Raw genomic sequence first — 15,764 nt, 5'->3', positions numbered from 1 at the left:
TGCTGCAGTTTCTATAAACTAATGGCAGAAATATTAGAAACAAGAGGTAGGAGTTTTTGGCATTGTTTAGTGCAACCTTGCCAAAAGTTATAGACATTAGTGAGACTCGGCTAACAGCAGATTATGTAGTTACAGGAATTGGAAGTGAAGGGTTTAGAATTTTTAGGAAAGATAGAGAAGATAGGATGGGGAGGTGTACTGCTGATGATGGCAGAAGAATTGCACCCAAAAAGAACAGGACACAGGCGAGAAAGCGCTGTTCATTTGAAGCAGTCTTGTGTGAGATTAAGGCCAGTAAGACAAAATATACAGGTGCTTGTTGCTATAGTCCAGGTAGTTCCACACATGATCTGGAAAACGTACATTGCCAAATTAATAAGAGTACAGGTCGTGTGATTATTATGGGGAATTTCAACTATGGAGTATAAATTTGAAGTCAGAAAGATCACATGACAAGGAATGAAATAGAATTTATACACCTGCTGAGAGATAATTACTTAAGGCAGCATGTGATGGAGGGGACTAGGGGGTGGGTGAGTATCGAACCTGGTCACAGGTTCAGAAGAGCTATCCATAACCAAGGTGAGAACATTTTCTCCAATTGGAGGCAATTGGAGAAAATGCGGTCTTGCCTTGGGAGAGTGTAAAACATGAGGAATATTCTATCAAGTAGGGGTATTTTTGAAACTACAAGGAAGGTAATTATGACATGCTTAGAAAGAAGCTTAAATCTGTATCATGGCATAAAACATTGCAGGGTAAGGATGTTAGTAATCCATGGGATATAGTTAAGGGTCATCTACAGGAAGCAGTATTATATTGTATACCTATGGTATGGAGAGTTAATCGAGTAGGAGTTAGATGGATGAGTAATATCATTAAGCACGAGCTGCAGAAGAAGAAAATGCTGTGGAGAGTATATGAAGGGAAAGGTGACCAGCAAATTCATGAACAGTACAATGCTCAGGCAAGAAAAGTGAGCAGCATGGCAAGGAGGGCATAATTAGATTATATGAAGAATCCAACTGATCAGGCCAAAGGAAATGCAAAAGAGTTCTTTCGTTATATGGCAAGTAAGAGAAGGAATGAGTATGGAAGATTAATCTCCATGAGTGATGATAGTCATGAGAGACAGAAGCAGATAAAATAATTGTGTTACTGAATGACCGCTTTGCAATGGTATATCATCCTATTGAGGTTACTGCCTTAACCTATGTGGGTGCAAAGGTGGATGAATTGGAGATTCTTACGATATTGCAGAATCTCAATGTAAATACTACAGTGGGACTGGATGGGTATCAGCAAGTGTTTTGCGAGAATGTGCAAGGGAATTGGCAATGCCTTTGACCACACGCTTTAATTTAACTCTCAGCTCGGGTAGAGTTCCAAGGGAATGGAAAGAGGGCAAAATAATTCCTTTGCCTAAAGTAAGGTTCTGAGACTACAGTAGCAAATTATAGACCAATCAATATCTCAGGCTTGGTGGTAAAAGTATTAGAAAAATTAGTAAAAAAGAGAATTGAAGAATGAGCAGATAAAAATATGATACTGTATGAGGGTCAACATGGATTTGTGAAGGGTCGGTCATGCCTTAGTAATTTGCTAAATTTTTTTAGCAAATTCATCAGCTCAGACGGATAAAGGCAGTGGCTTCTGGATGATTTTGCTTGATTTTGCAAAGGCATTGCAAACTCAGTTACGCAAATTAGAACAAGTGGGGACGGACATGACCCTAGGTAAGTGGATAGGAGGTGGTGCTGCTCAACAGATATCAAAAAGCGGTGCAATGGAGGGGAAGAATCGAGCTAAAAACATGTGACTAGTGGTATTCTGCAAGGTTCAGTGCTAGGACCATTGCCGTTTAATTTATACATAAATGATATAGGAAAGAACCTGAAAATAAATATTCAGTTGTTTGTTGATGATGAGAAATTAGGTAGAGTACTAGTTAATCAAGGCGTGTGAGAGCTTGCAGAACGATTTAAATAGGTTGTCAGTATGGGCAAAAATTAATAAGCTTCAGTTTAATGTCGAGAATATAAAATTATGTATTTCGGGATAAATAGATTACAAGCCGTTTGTCACATTGATGGCACCGTACTCCAGGAAATAGATGAAGCTAGAGATTTCGGGGTGGTTGTAGACAGAAAGGTAAAGTTTAGAGGATATATTGCTATGGTAGCATATAAGATTACTTGGCTGGGGAAGAATACATTAACAAGTAGAGATAAGGAAGTTGTAATTCCTCTTTCCAAGGCGTTCATATGCACACATCTGGTTGATTACTGTGCTCAAGTCTGTTCCTCTGGTTTCTTGGAGATGAGAAAAGTGATAGAGAGGATGCAGAGGCGAGTGCCAAGATGACGAGTGGCCTGTGGAATGTTCCTGATGAGGATAGATTGAAAGTGTGTGGATTGCAAGTTGGTTGATAGGAGAAAAGGAGGGGATATGATAGAGACATATAATTTGCTTAAAGGGTTTTATAGGATAAATCCAGGGGAAATATTTCAACACTTGACTAGAAGGACCAGAACGTGGGGTCTATCCTGGATGTTGAATAAAGGTGTGGTCAGTAGGAATGTGAGGAGTAGTTTTTTGTTTGGAGAGTTGTGAATGGGTTGCCAGAGTCTATTGTGAGTGCTTTGTCTGTTAATGGGTTCAAGGAAAGGTATGATACATTGTGTGGACAGATGGGGCCTCCCGCGATGAGTCTTCGAACTCTATTTAGGTGCCCGTATAATAATAATAATAATAATAATAATATACATACACACACACACACACACACACACCTTGCATTTCTGTTTTCTTTACGAATTTCCAACTCGTATTGAAGATTTTGTATCGATCCCTGACTTTTTTTACAAATCTGATTTATAAAGCAAATGTTCATTCACCTTTTGTTTAGAATTTGCTTTCCTAAAACAATACAGTTGAAAAAAATCCAGTTCATTCCATTCATTATTATTGTAGGTGCCACTAACTGTTTGCCGTATGATCCAATGGTATTGCTATAGGAAGCGAGTTGGGTGTGTTTAGCGTGGTTTGACTTTCAGTTAATGAAGGCGGGTAGGAAATGCAAAATGAAATTCAGTTTACCTGTTCTGTTGTTCGTATCGCTTTGGAGCAGTAAAAAACTGATCGCTGAAAGTAAGTATCAATTTGTTTTAGTATGGCACAAAGCTTATACCATTGACCGTTTTTAATTTTAGTAGTAGAGCATGAGAAATTTAGTTGTATCTTGGCCGTTCTATTTATTCAGCAATACGTGTCAGTCGATATCCATTTAATTCTCGAAGTTGAATTTAATAATTTCTCCTTCTGGGATGAATTATCTGTTCATTTTAAAAGCTTACCAATGCTTAAGCTATACTAGTCATGCATGATATTATGGTTAACGTTTTAGGGATACTCATGTTTTGAGAACCGAATTTTCTACATGCTAGGTTATCGAATTGTAAATACACACACACGCATACATTTGTATAATAATAAATAAGTAACTTCCACGGAGTCAGTAGACTGATTGTGGGAGGCCCACTGAACCAGCAACATGGCTATCATAACGAACTCTGAAGTTGTTTACACTCCTTACATTAACAGTGCACTCTGGCAATGCATTCCACTTGTCAACACCCCACAAAAAATCTACTCTACATGCCTGTCATCACATCTTTATACGACTTCCAGGGATGACTTCTCATTCTTCCCATCTTGATGTCTGCTCATTTTACATTTATTTATTTATTTAGCATATGGCAATCTACATGCAGTTATAAAGGTACATAAGTCAGAATAAATATGTAAAAAAGTAAGTGATAAACAATTACAATAAAACAGAGACACATACTTTCAACAAGCAAAACACTTATAGGTTAAGATCAAGTTCTCTGATCCAGTTTATAGCAGGCGTAGTCACCCCCAAGAAGTTGTTTCTTTGACCCATATATGCACGAAGACTGCACTCAGTGGAAATATGGTGGATTGATTGAGTCGGGTGCCCCCTCCCACATCACATTTTGGTGAGGGAATTTTTCCCCACTTGTACAGAGAGCTTGCACATCTTCCATGTCTGGTGCAAATCCTGTTCAGTGTTATCCATGTCTTTTGGCTCAATTCCATACCTGGGATGTTGAGACAATGCCTGTCAAATCAAGTTGGGCATTGGTATTTATGCTCCACGTTCATTTCCATTGTTCTTTGGTATTGTAGTTTGTTGTTCTCAGGTGTTTAGCTTTACTGAGAGGGAGCTTTCTTGATTTCAGTCTGTTGATCTATAACTCTAGCATGTCGTTGTGTTTAGGCAATTCAGTATTTCTGAGTATTTTATCATATTCTCTTAGCAGAGCATCACATCTTCATAGGTTTATTGGTATTATGTTACTCAGGAGCCAATAAACAGGAGTTGTTTTTATGGTTCCAGAGATAAATCGCATTGTGGTGCTAAGCTGACAATCAATTAGTTTAGTGTGGCAGCTGTTGAGCCAAACTGGAGCACAGTACTCTGCCACCGAAAAAACCAATCCGAGTGCAGATGTTCGTAATGTGGTTGCTGCTACACCCCAAGAAGTGCCACATAATTTCTGGATGATGTTATTTCTAGTTCTTATTTTTCCAGCTGTGTTTTCAGTGTGTTTGTATATGATAAGGTATGATCAAGTGTAACTCTTAGGTATTTAGGATATTTGTTATAGTGGAGAACTGAATTTCCAAATCAGATGTTCAGCTCATCATGTGCCAGTTTTTTGCTGAGATGGAATGTTGACACTTCAGTTTTACTTTGGCTTGGTTGCAGTCTCCATTTTTTAAAGTAGGTATACATAGCAGTAAGGTCATTTGTGAGAGTTTCCATTTTAGTTCTCTGTTTCTGGTGGCTAACACTATGTCATTCGCATAGCAGAATTTTCTGGATACTGTATCTGGCAGGTCAGCTATGTATAGGTTAAATAAGAGGGACCAGTACTGAGCCTTGTGGTAGGCCATTCTTCTGATTACTGATATTTTCTCCAAACTCATTTTACAATTCCTTCTTATATTAATTTGGCAGAATCCCCCAACTAACTTGAAGGTCTGTCATGTCTCCTCTTTTCATTCTAATCTCCAAACTCTGTAATCCACATTCACTCAACTTTTTTATGTAACCAACATTCCAGAGTACTGATATAACTTTGGTCATTCATCTTTGGACTCTGTCTAGTGTTTTCACATCAGTGAAAACTCAGCAACCAACTTTGAGTTCAACATTCCATGTGTGGTCAGACCAGTGCTTTATATAGAGGTGCTACTGCCTTCTTATTCATTCATGTCATTGTACTTGTCATCATAGCAGCAATAAGATGTGCAGTCTTATTGCTGCATTTCCAGTGTGCCCTTTGGAACTTTAGTCCACTGTCTATTATTATCCCAAGATCCTGAATCTTATTGGGATCTTGGCATGATATTGGTGGAGCTGTACTTCCTGAAGTACAGCTCCACCAATACAGTACATAGCCTTATATCTCTCTACTCCCAAGTGTAACATGTTACATTTATTAATATCAAAATTTTTAATAACCCCACTCATCTGTCCAAGCTAAAAGTCTTCAAATCTTCCTGTATAGAATTAACATCTTTAATGCTCCTGATAATTCTGCCTACCTTTGCATCATCAGGAAACACTTGAAGATCCCCGGTCAATAAACATGAAAAAGGAAATGAAATGTCTTTAACAAATAAGTTAAAGTCCCCCCCCCCCCCAGTTGGGCAAGGGATTAACATACCTACTCACCAACCAGCAGGTTTGAATTCCTCTGTTGCCATGGATGTTTGTAATTGTCTTTAGGTGGGAGATGAATTTAATTGCATAGTGTGAGACCACCTCCCTGCTTATTGGAGGCCTGAAGTGGCTTGAAAAAGTTCCATGTTTGGTCCGTAGAGCAGGGTTTTTGGACTGTGTAAAAAGAAATGGAAAAATTAAATTACAAAAAAAAAATGAAATTGATAAAAAATAAACAGAAATCCTTAGCTCACCCTGGTACAAGTGTACTATAGTTTTACTAATCAGCTTTTGTGGGTGGAAACAACGTAAAAAAAAAAAAAAGAGGGGCCCAAGAACAGAACTTTGAAGCATGCCACTGGTCACCTTACTTTTCTGAGATGCTACTTCATCATACACAACTTGCTGGTATCTTTCAGAAAGCCAGTCTTCAATTCATCTAATCAACCTATTATCCAGTCCCATCTTCTGTAGCTTATACACCAATCTGTCATGTGGTAATCTATCAAATGCCTTTGCAAAGTCCAAGAAAATCATATATACAAATCTCTTATCCAATTAATTATCCCAAAATTGACTAATTTCAGTTTGTTAAATGCTTCATAAGCAGTTGTCACACTTGTGTTGCTGTTTCAAGTAATTTTTATTAATCTATGTATATTTTATCTTCCCTGAAATATCTGTGCTCTTCTCACGTGTACTTGAACTATCATACTCTTAATAGTTGCATATCAAGTTGCCAACAGTTTTTTTGCTGCTTATGTAATAAATAGATATTTCAACTAATTCACCATTTATTTTAATTCATATGAATTATTATGTGAAATAATATTCATGTATTTTAATTATCTAATTAAGCAGGTTTAATTATTTAGATTGCATAACAGCATATGTACCATACAAAAAAGACATACATGAAAAATAAATTTCGAAAAAATGTGGAACAATTATATTGATACTGAACACACACACACACACACACACACACACACACACACACACACACACACACACACACACACACACAAAATCTCACATTTTATAGAGTAATGGCCTGTGCTCTTGCATGGTTTAGAAATATGGACTGTTAAAAAAAAAAAAAGATCAGAGTAATACAGGCAGCAAATTTTTTTAAGAAATGTTCAAGGATGCACAAAATTAGACCATAAAATTTAGACATTTTAATGAGAAGATCAAGGAATTTAAAGAAGAAGAAAGATAATGGCTACCGAAAGAAGTGGATAAATATTGATCAGGGGAAGAGAGAGAGTGTGTGTGCAAACATTGCAAGATGGAAACATTATAAAGATAAAGACAGAACAGGCAGTCTTATTCTTAATGAAAATATAATAACATTTATTTTCATTAAGATGAAAATATAATAACATTTATAGTAACTTGCTATGCAGATGATATAGCCATCTGGCACACTAGTGCTAAAATCAAAGAATCAGAGGAGATTCTAAACAAATCCATGAGAGGATTAGAAAAATGGTCAGATGAACTTAAACTCAAAATCAACCCAGACAAAACAAAACTAAGCACCTTTAGTACAGACAGGAAAAATAGACATTCCTACAATCCCAAAGTCATGATCAACAACAAGCTAATTGAAAAAGTCGCAAATCCAAAATATCTTGGTATTATGGATTATACGCTTGATCAGCAATTACGTTTTGCACAACACATCTCTAACACTTCCAACAGAGCTCTAAAAAAATTAAATATACTGAAAAGGCTTTGTGGAACAAATTGGGACGCAAAGCCAAAAATCCTCAAAACTTCTTACACTATACTAATAAGGCCAATAATGGAATATGCAGCACCTATCTGGTCACCTTTGGTCTCATCGGTAAAGAAAAAATTAGACAAAATACAAGCAAAAGCATCCAAGATTATCATTGGTGCAGTCTCATCCACTAACAACATCAGAGCCCAACAGGAATGTGGGCTTGACCTGCTGGAGGACAGACGAAAATTTGTCACCATAAAATTCATAAATAATATCGGAAGCTATCAAAGTAATCATATCTCCCTAACTTATGAACATTGGAACCAAAAATGCAGACTTCACAGATCATCAACTTTACAATATGATGACACTATCAGGAAAGAAATAGGTCTTGATCAGCTAAATGCCCACATAAACAAAGAACCTCTATTTTCCAGTCCTTTACCTTCAAATACCTCCATAAATGTAAACCTTACCCAACTCTGTACAAAAAAAGAACCACAAGAAATGCTCAAAGAAAAAGGCCTAAATGCTATCAACCTTCTTTCATCCTCCAAACAGGTTATTTGTTATACCGATGGATCGTCGGACACCAATATGATTAATGGAGGCGCTGGTGTTCTCCTTCTACTCCCGAAAGGTGAAAAACTTTCAATAAAAGTTGGATCTGGGAGAATCGCTTCAAATTTTATCAGCGAACTCTATGCAATAAATAAAACACTAGAAGCCTACTTAAAACTGTCATCATCTCAACAATCTGAAGGAATTATAATTTACAGTGACTCAAGATCAGCTATGGAGGCAATCAAAAATGGCAATACCAAGCTCACACAAGACATCCATAAACTCTTAAATCAACTAAAGTGTTTAGGTAAAAGTTGCATTTTACAATGGATTCCTGCTCATGTAGGCATTGATTACAATGAAGCAGCTGATAAATTAGCAAAAGAGGCCAGAGAACTCAACCGAGAAACTCATATGATAACTGCTGATGCCAATGCGCTAGCAAAAGCTAAACTAATTCCACTGAAATCAGTGATACAACATCAAATTCCCGAAATCAGTGCTGCATAATATATAGAAACTGCAACAACTGCTCCAATACAGAACTGACACCCACTCACATCTTTACCAGCAATTACAGAAGCCTTGCAAGAAATAGATCCTAACCCTGAACAACAGCTCTATACAAACAAAATCGTCGACACAGCCAAAATAGTACAAGGAGCACATGGAAACATCTAAGATTCTTCAAAGGATAAGACAACAACAACAATAACATTTATGTATGTCATCTTTGGACTATAATTTCATAACTGAGCCATTTTTTGAAAAATCCCTCCACTGGATATTAGTTTGTTTCATTAGTGAAAACAACCTGCATATGATGGCCTTTCAGTAACTGCTAAGTTACATATTGCTGTTGTGAATGATTTTGGGAATGGGGGGGGATAACTAGACCTTTTCTTATCATATATGATATGATATATCATATAACCAGTCCTTTTCATATCAGGCAAGGGATGCCTGATATGAAAAGGACAAGGCAACAATAACATTTATGCTATTGTTGTTGATGACTTGGATGGTAAGGGTAGCAAAAGGGAGGTATGAGCAGCAGTTAGCTAATGAAGACAAAAAGAATTCTAGGGAGTCCTTTAGATATGTAGCCAGCAAAAAAAAAAAAAATAATGATTATGGAAGGATGACATTGATTGGAGAAGGACAGCTGCTGCGGAAGATATATAGTGGAGATACTTAATGAGCAGTTCATAAATGTCTTTCATTCTTGTGAATGAAAGACATTTATGAACTGCGACTTCATGAAGAGATTGAGAGCAATTGATGATGGGGAGGAGAGACTGACTGTAAGTGAGCAAGAGGTGTATGGGGAGTTCAGCAAACTTGATGTTAATAAGACTTGATAATATATCACCACGTATTCTGAAGCAATGTGCCAGGAAGTTGACATCTGCCTTGACATATTTTTTTTAACATGAGTCTTGCATTGGGTCAAGTTCCTAAGGAGTGGAAGTAGGGCAAAATTGTGCCACTTCATAAGGGAGATGATAGAACTCAGGCATCAAATTATAGACCTTTCTCTATGTCAGGTGTTGGGTTAAGTTGTTGGAGAAACTTGTGAGAACTAGGATCCAGAATTGGATTGATAACAATGGTATTATCTTTGATAGATACCATGGATTTGCTAAAGGTTATGTTTTAATAATCCACTTACTTATTACAATAAGGTGACAGCTTCCTTGGACAGAGGAGAGGGATACACAGTAATATATGTAGAGATTTTGCAAAAGCTTTTGATAGATTACTGCATGATAAGTTGATCATCAAACTAGAGCAAATGGGATTGGATATTAGATTAGTGCATTGGATTGGAGACTGGCTATCTGATAGGTATCAGCGAAGGAAAAGGAAAGTCACTAGTGGTGTGCCTCAGGGATCTGTTTTAGGGCCATTCACTTCACCAATATCATCAACATACAGGCTGTTTAACCTGTATGTTGATGATATTGGTGAAGATATTGCCAGCCTGGTTGGCCGAGTGGTTACATATCCACTCTCTCTAGCCAAAAGGCTGCGTGCTCGAATCCTGCCGTTGGCATGGATGTTTGTGGTTGTATGTGGAAATACTAGTGGTGGGTGGTAGATGGCATTGGTGTAGTTATACTTGGTGGATAAGTGGTGGAGACAGAGTTAGAGTAGATACCCTCCCTTGATGAGTCTTTGGACTCCCTGGAGGTCACGTAATAATAATATGGATGGAGATATTCAGTTATGCCAGATTAATTCAGTCAGTGGCACTTCAGGAGGATTTGAATAGATACAGTATTGGGAAGTGCCCAGTTAAAGTTGGGTCAAACTGTGAAGAGTAGAGAAGATGTTGTGGCCTTACAAGAAGACTTGAATAAATTGAGTGGTTGGGAATGGGAATGCGAGGTCAATGTTCAATAGGAATTTAGCTTGGCATGTGAATTTCGAAATGGAAGGTGTACTGTAAAAATAGTAGGAAAAAAAAAGTTAGACACATTACAGAGAAGTAATGAAGTTAAAAAAAAAAAAAAAAAAAAAAAACATATTAATTTGGTCTTAGGATGACTGTCTCCCAAATCTTTGGTAGATTTATACAGCCATACTTGCTGAGGTCTGGAGTATGTTTCAGGGCTTCTGTTGATTCCAGGAACAACCTCTCTGACTTGTAAAAGCTTCTGTGCAGTACTTTTGTTTTCTTCCAAATGATCCTGTGTGCAGGGGTATCCAAAGCATGGTCTGCCAGACCCGACTTGCCATAGCGAAAGTGCCGGATATGTTTTTTTTGTTCACCTAGGCAGATGCCCACAGTTCTTCCTGTCTGTCCATAATAGGCTTGATGACATGAACAGGGCACTTCATAGACTCCTGCATGTGATATAAAGGAGAAAATCTGTCCTTGGTGAATGGATGAGAGTTGCCAATTTCACATGTGGTTTAAATACAGTGCAAAGTTGGTGTTTGTTAAGCACCCTAGATATCTTTCCAGATGTGCCTTTAATGTATGGGATGGTGATAGTTTTGTTGTAGTCTTCTGTGGTAGACAGTGGGGGGATTTTTGGGGAGCATTTAGTATTTTATCTGTCTTATAGGGATTATAGCCATTGGTCAGGAAGGTGTGATGCAGGTGAGAAAGTCCAGCAGTGAGAGCAGTGTCATTGGAACAAATCGCTCTAGCCCTATGGGTTAGTGTTTTTAAGATACCATATTGTTGAGAAGGGTGATTGTTTGTGTAAATATCTCCCTGTATGTATGGGTTTTCTATAAACTAAGAATGATAAGGAACCTTCTGGAAGATGTGTGATAAGTGTGTCCAGGAAGGGTAGACAGTCATTGGCTTCTAGTTCCATTGTAAAGTGGATTTTAGGGTGTTGGCTATTTAGATGCACTAAAAATGTATTTAATGTGTTTGGGCCATGTGGCCAAATAGCAAACACATCATCAACATAGCGTAGCCAGACTAGATTTGAGAGTGGCTGTGTGAATGGCCAGCTTTTCCAGATGTTCTATGTAGAAGTTGGCAAAGGGGGGAGAAAGGGGGATCCCATAGCTGTCCTATCTAATTGTTTGTATATTTTCCCTTTCCATGTAAAATAACCTGCCTGTACTGTGAATTTAAATAGCTGAAATATATCAGGGAGGAATTGTGAATTTAGTAAGTTAAGAGTTTCAGTTAATCGTACATTCGTATATAATGAGATGATATCAAAACTCGCCATCAAAACCCATCATTAAGAAAACCTTTTAGGGAGAATTGTTTGTGCAAGTGGCTAGTAGTTTGGCTAAATGTTTAGCAAGTTTATATGTGGAACTGTTTATACTATCTACAGTTGGGTTTAAAGGTGTACCTCGTTTGTGAATTTTTGAAGCTCTGTATATCCTGGGTGTTTTAACATGGAGAGGCTTGAGTTTGTTTGACTGTTTCTTTTGGCCAGGAAGTGACTTTGTTCAATAACTTGCACACCTTATTCTTTTGTGAGTTGGTGAGATCTCGATATATAATTTGATATGTTGACTGGTCTTGGAGAAGTGCGTGCATTTTGCTTTCATATTCTGTTGCGTTTTCATTGTGTTTCCAAATCAGACAAAGGAAGCGCAACTGTAGTGATGGAACAAACTTTATTTGCTTACACTTGTATAAAGGATTAAACAAAATTTATTAAAGAGCAGGTGAGAAAGATGACTCGCTTGATAAGGGTAGCAGAACTGCAGTATGAGCAGCAGTTAGCTAATGTGGCCAAAAAAAATCATAAGGAATTTTTTTGATGTGTGGCCAGTAGATGAATGTTTATTCATTTTTTAAATTATGGACTTTACAACCGTGTTATAAATAACTATTTTAATTTCCCAACGTTTTGACCTTCATATGAAGGTCATCATCTGGAGTATACACAAATATACAAGGACAAGCTGAGTTACATTTCACAGTATGCTAAAGAGACAATGATTTGATCAACAGTTATTCTACTGCATGACCTCTAGTGAAAATATAATATATATAAAAAAATTAAATAAAAATACAAATAAAATTAAAAAATTAATTAGAAACTACTTGAAAGCTATATTCTATGTAAGATAACATCAGAGAGACATTCTTTCATATAGTTTTCTTACAGTAACAATGATGTCCTAATTTAACATAATTGTTATATTAGATTTAAGATTCTGGATTATCTACAGTTCTGTTTATAGTTAACTCTTAGGGAGAAATGGGTAGAATATGTGCCTTCCATATGCTTGGGATTTTTAGACCATCCTTATTGTTAAGATTAGGGTGGTTGATAAGAATATCACATGCTTCCTTAAATTTATGTTCATACCATGTTTTGGTGTGATGTAAACAACTGGTGCTTTTCCAATCAATTCTATGTAAAGTGTTCAGGGCATGATCAGAAAGGCCAGCTTCACCATAGTTCTTATATTTAATGTGTCTTTTTTTCCTTTTGTCTGATAGGAATTGTGCGTCCTGTTTTCACCATATATATGGTAGATTACAGGTGCAATAAATACGGTATACTCCAGGGTGGGCCAGCAGAGTTAGTGGGTCTTTGGATGAGTTGAGTAAGCTTTTTAATTTTTCAGGAGGTTTAAAGGTGGCTTTAAGCTTGTATTTCTGTAGTATTCTGTTTATTTTATCTGATGTCCCTTTAATGTATGGAATGGCTATAGTTTTCTTGTAGTCTAGTTTATCTTTGTTTTTTAGTGAGGTCTTGTAGAGAATTTTGTTGATAGTGATTTGGCTGTAACCATTTTTAGGAAAGTATTACTGATAACTTGAAATTCGTCTTTAAGTGCTTGTTCATTGGAGCATATCTTCAAAGCCCTGTTTTTCCGATTATTAATGACACCTAGTTTTTGTTTTGGGTGGTGATAAGAGTTTGTGTATATATTGGCCAGTATGTGTCGATTTCCGGTAAACAGAGAAGGAAAGACTGTTAGACGGAAGACGTCTCTTTTGTCTAGCAAATTGTCTCTTTAGCATACTGTGTGAAATGTAACTCAGCTTGTCCTTGTATATTTGTGTATGCTCCAGATGATGACCTTAATATGAATGTCGAAACGTCGGGAAATTAAAATAGTTATTTATAACACGGGTCCATAATTTCAAAAATGGATGCTGATCACAGTTTAACACTAAAAGAAAGGAGAAGAATGATTATGGTAGGATAGGTCTGATTGGTGAAAATGGAGGAATAATAACCACTGCAGCGGATATAGTTGAAATTTAATGAGCAGTTTATAAAGGTATTTCATTCTTATGAATGTGACATCATGCAGAACTTGAAAGTAGTGGGAAAGGAGGAGGAACTGTTAGTAAGTGAACAGGAGGTATATGACGAATTGAATAGACTTGATGTAAATAAGGCTGTAGGACTCGATGCTATTTCACCATGTGTTGTGAGGAAATGTTCTGGAGAACTAACAACAGCTTTTACATATCTTTTCAACATGAGTCTTGCTGTGGATCAAATTCCAAAGGATTGGAAAGAGGATAAAATTGTTCTGATTCATAAGGGAGGTGATGGCTTTGAATTATAGAGCAGTCCATGTGTCTGGAGTTGTGGTTAAGGTGTTAGAGAGGTTAGTTAGAACCAAGATTCAGAATTGGGTTGACAATAGTACCCTTTGGCAACCAGCATGGTTTTGTTAAAGGAAGATCATGTTTTAGCAATCTGCTTACTTATTATAATAAAACGAAAAATGCATTGAATAAGGGTGTTGCATATACAGTGGTATATTTAGATTTTGCAAAGCTGTTTGATAAATGCCACATGACAAGTTGGTAATTAAATTGGAACGGATGGGACTAAACAGTAGATTAGTTTCCTGGATTGAAGATTGGCTGTCTAATAGCTATCAGCGAGTGGTCTATGGAGGAGCAATATCCCAGAAGAGGAAAGTTACTAGTGGTGTACCCCAAGGGTCTGTTTTGGATCCATTGCCATTTAATTTGTATGTAAATGATATTTAGAGAGATCTGAATGGTGATATGCAGTTCTTTGCAGATGATGCAAAGTTGCGAAGCGCTATCACGAGTAGAGCAGATGCTGTAGCTTTGCAAGAGGACTTGAATACTGTCTGAATGGATAAATGAGTGGGGATGTCATGTCAAATCAGTGTAGCAAAGTGTAAGGTTTTGAAATTTGGGAAGCAGAGATGAGATGGGATGTAGAGTACACAGTTGGTGGAGATATCTTGGTAGAGTAGATGAGATCTGGGAGTGATTGTGGACCTAAAATTGTGAGGACAGTGCAGCGGATAATGGGAATGATGTGGAGGGCACTGACTTGTAAGGATGTTATGGTTCCTTTGTATAAGGCTTTGATCAGACCACATACAGATTACTGTGTTCAGATTTGGTCACCTGGTTTTCAAAAAGATAAAGATGCATTGGAAAAGGTTCAGAGACGATTGACTAAGGTGGTTTCTGGAATGTTGAGTATGATGACAGATTGACAAAATGCAATTTGCAGAAATTGGTGGAAAGGAGGAGGGGAGAGGATATGATGAAGGCATATAAGCTTTTAAGAGGTTATTACCAGATTAATGTCAGGGAGGTTTTGCATAGAATGGGTGGAAACAGGAAGGGAACAAGAGGTTATCCCTGGAAGCTGTATAAAGAGAATGAGCAAGGGGGTGAGAAGCAGGTTTTTTTGCATAGAGAATGATGAGTGATTGGAATGCATTGTCTGAGAGTGTGGTGAGTGCAGAGACAGCGAACATATTTAAGGCACGATACATATATGAACTGTATATGTAACAGTGGACCTCCCGCGATGTCTTTGGCTCCATGGATGTGTTTTTATAATAATAATTATTTTATTTCATTTTATTTTTCTCCTCTTCGTTTTTTCACCAAGCAATCTTTCCTTTTCTTTGAAGATTTATTAGAACTCATTACTGGGATCACTGAATTGGGACTGAGGGGATGCTAGTTGCAAAACAGGTAGATTGAAATCTGAGGATAATAGCAGCATAGAAACAACTGACTGATTGAAGTTATAAAGAAGTGCCTCACATTAGTCAAAACAAAAATTTCTAAAAAAATGCTTTAATGTAAAATTATGCAACTCAGACATCCATAACTTTGACTGTATTGTTAATTAATAAACATCAACAACAAAAAGTTAATCTTTTAGGGATTGTTTTTTATGATTATGGCCGTTTTTTTGTGGATGAGGTTTTTAACTTTGTTTCAGTTTGAGGTATGTGTATGTATGTATGTGTGTG

The 15,764-nt window shown here is 37.1% G+C and overlaps 1 protein-coding gene across 2 annotated transcripts in view; it reads left to right on the top strand.

Annotated features, from left to right (window-relative positions):
* The first annotated feature begins 3,020 nt into the window (after positions 1 to 3,020).
* The window catches only part of Nrx-IV (neurexin-4), a 491,733-nt gene continuing 478,989 nt past the window's right edge, over positions 3,021 to 15,764 (top strand). For both annotated transcript variants that reach the window (XM_090412013.1, XM_090412014.1), the window contains exon 1: positions 3,021 to 3,150. In XM_090412013.1, coding sequence (XP_090268139.1) covers positions 3,060 to 3,150 — 91 coding nt within the window. In that variant the 5' untranslated portion in view covers positions 3,021 to 3,059. The remainder of the gene's footprint in view (positions 3,151 to 15,764) is intronic.

Source organism: Typopeltis vanoorti, chromosome 22 (assembly GCF_054136105.1).
Source record: "Typopeltis vanoorti isolate ZY-2024b chromosome 22, IOZ_Tvanoo_1.0, whole genome shotgun sequence".
Taxonomy (NCBI): domain Eukaryota; kingdom Metazoa; phylum Arthropoda; class Arachnida; order Uropygi; family Thelyphonidae; genus Typopeltis; species Typopeltis vanoorti.
Note: the sequence above shows the minus strand (reverse complement) of the source record. Positions and strands in the feature narration are given on the sequence as shown.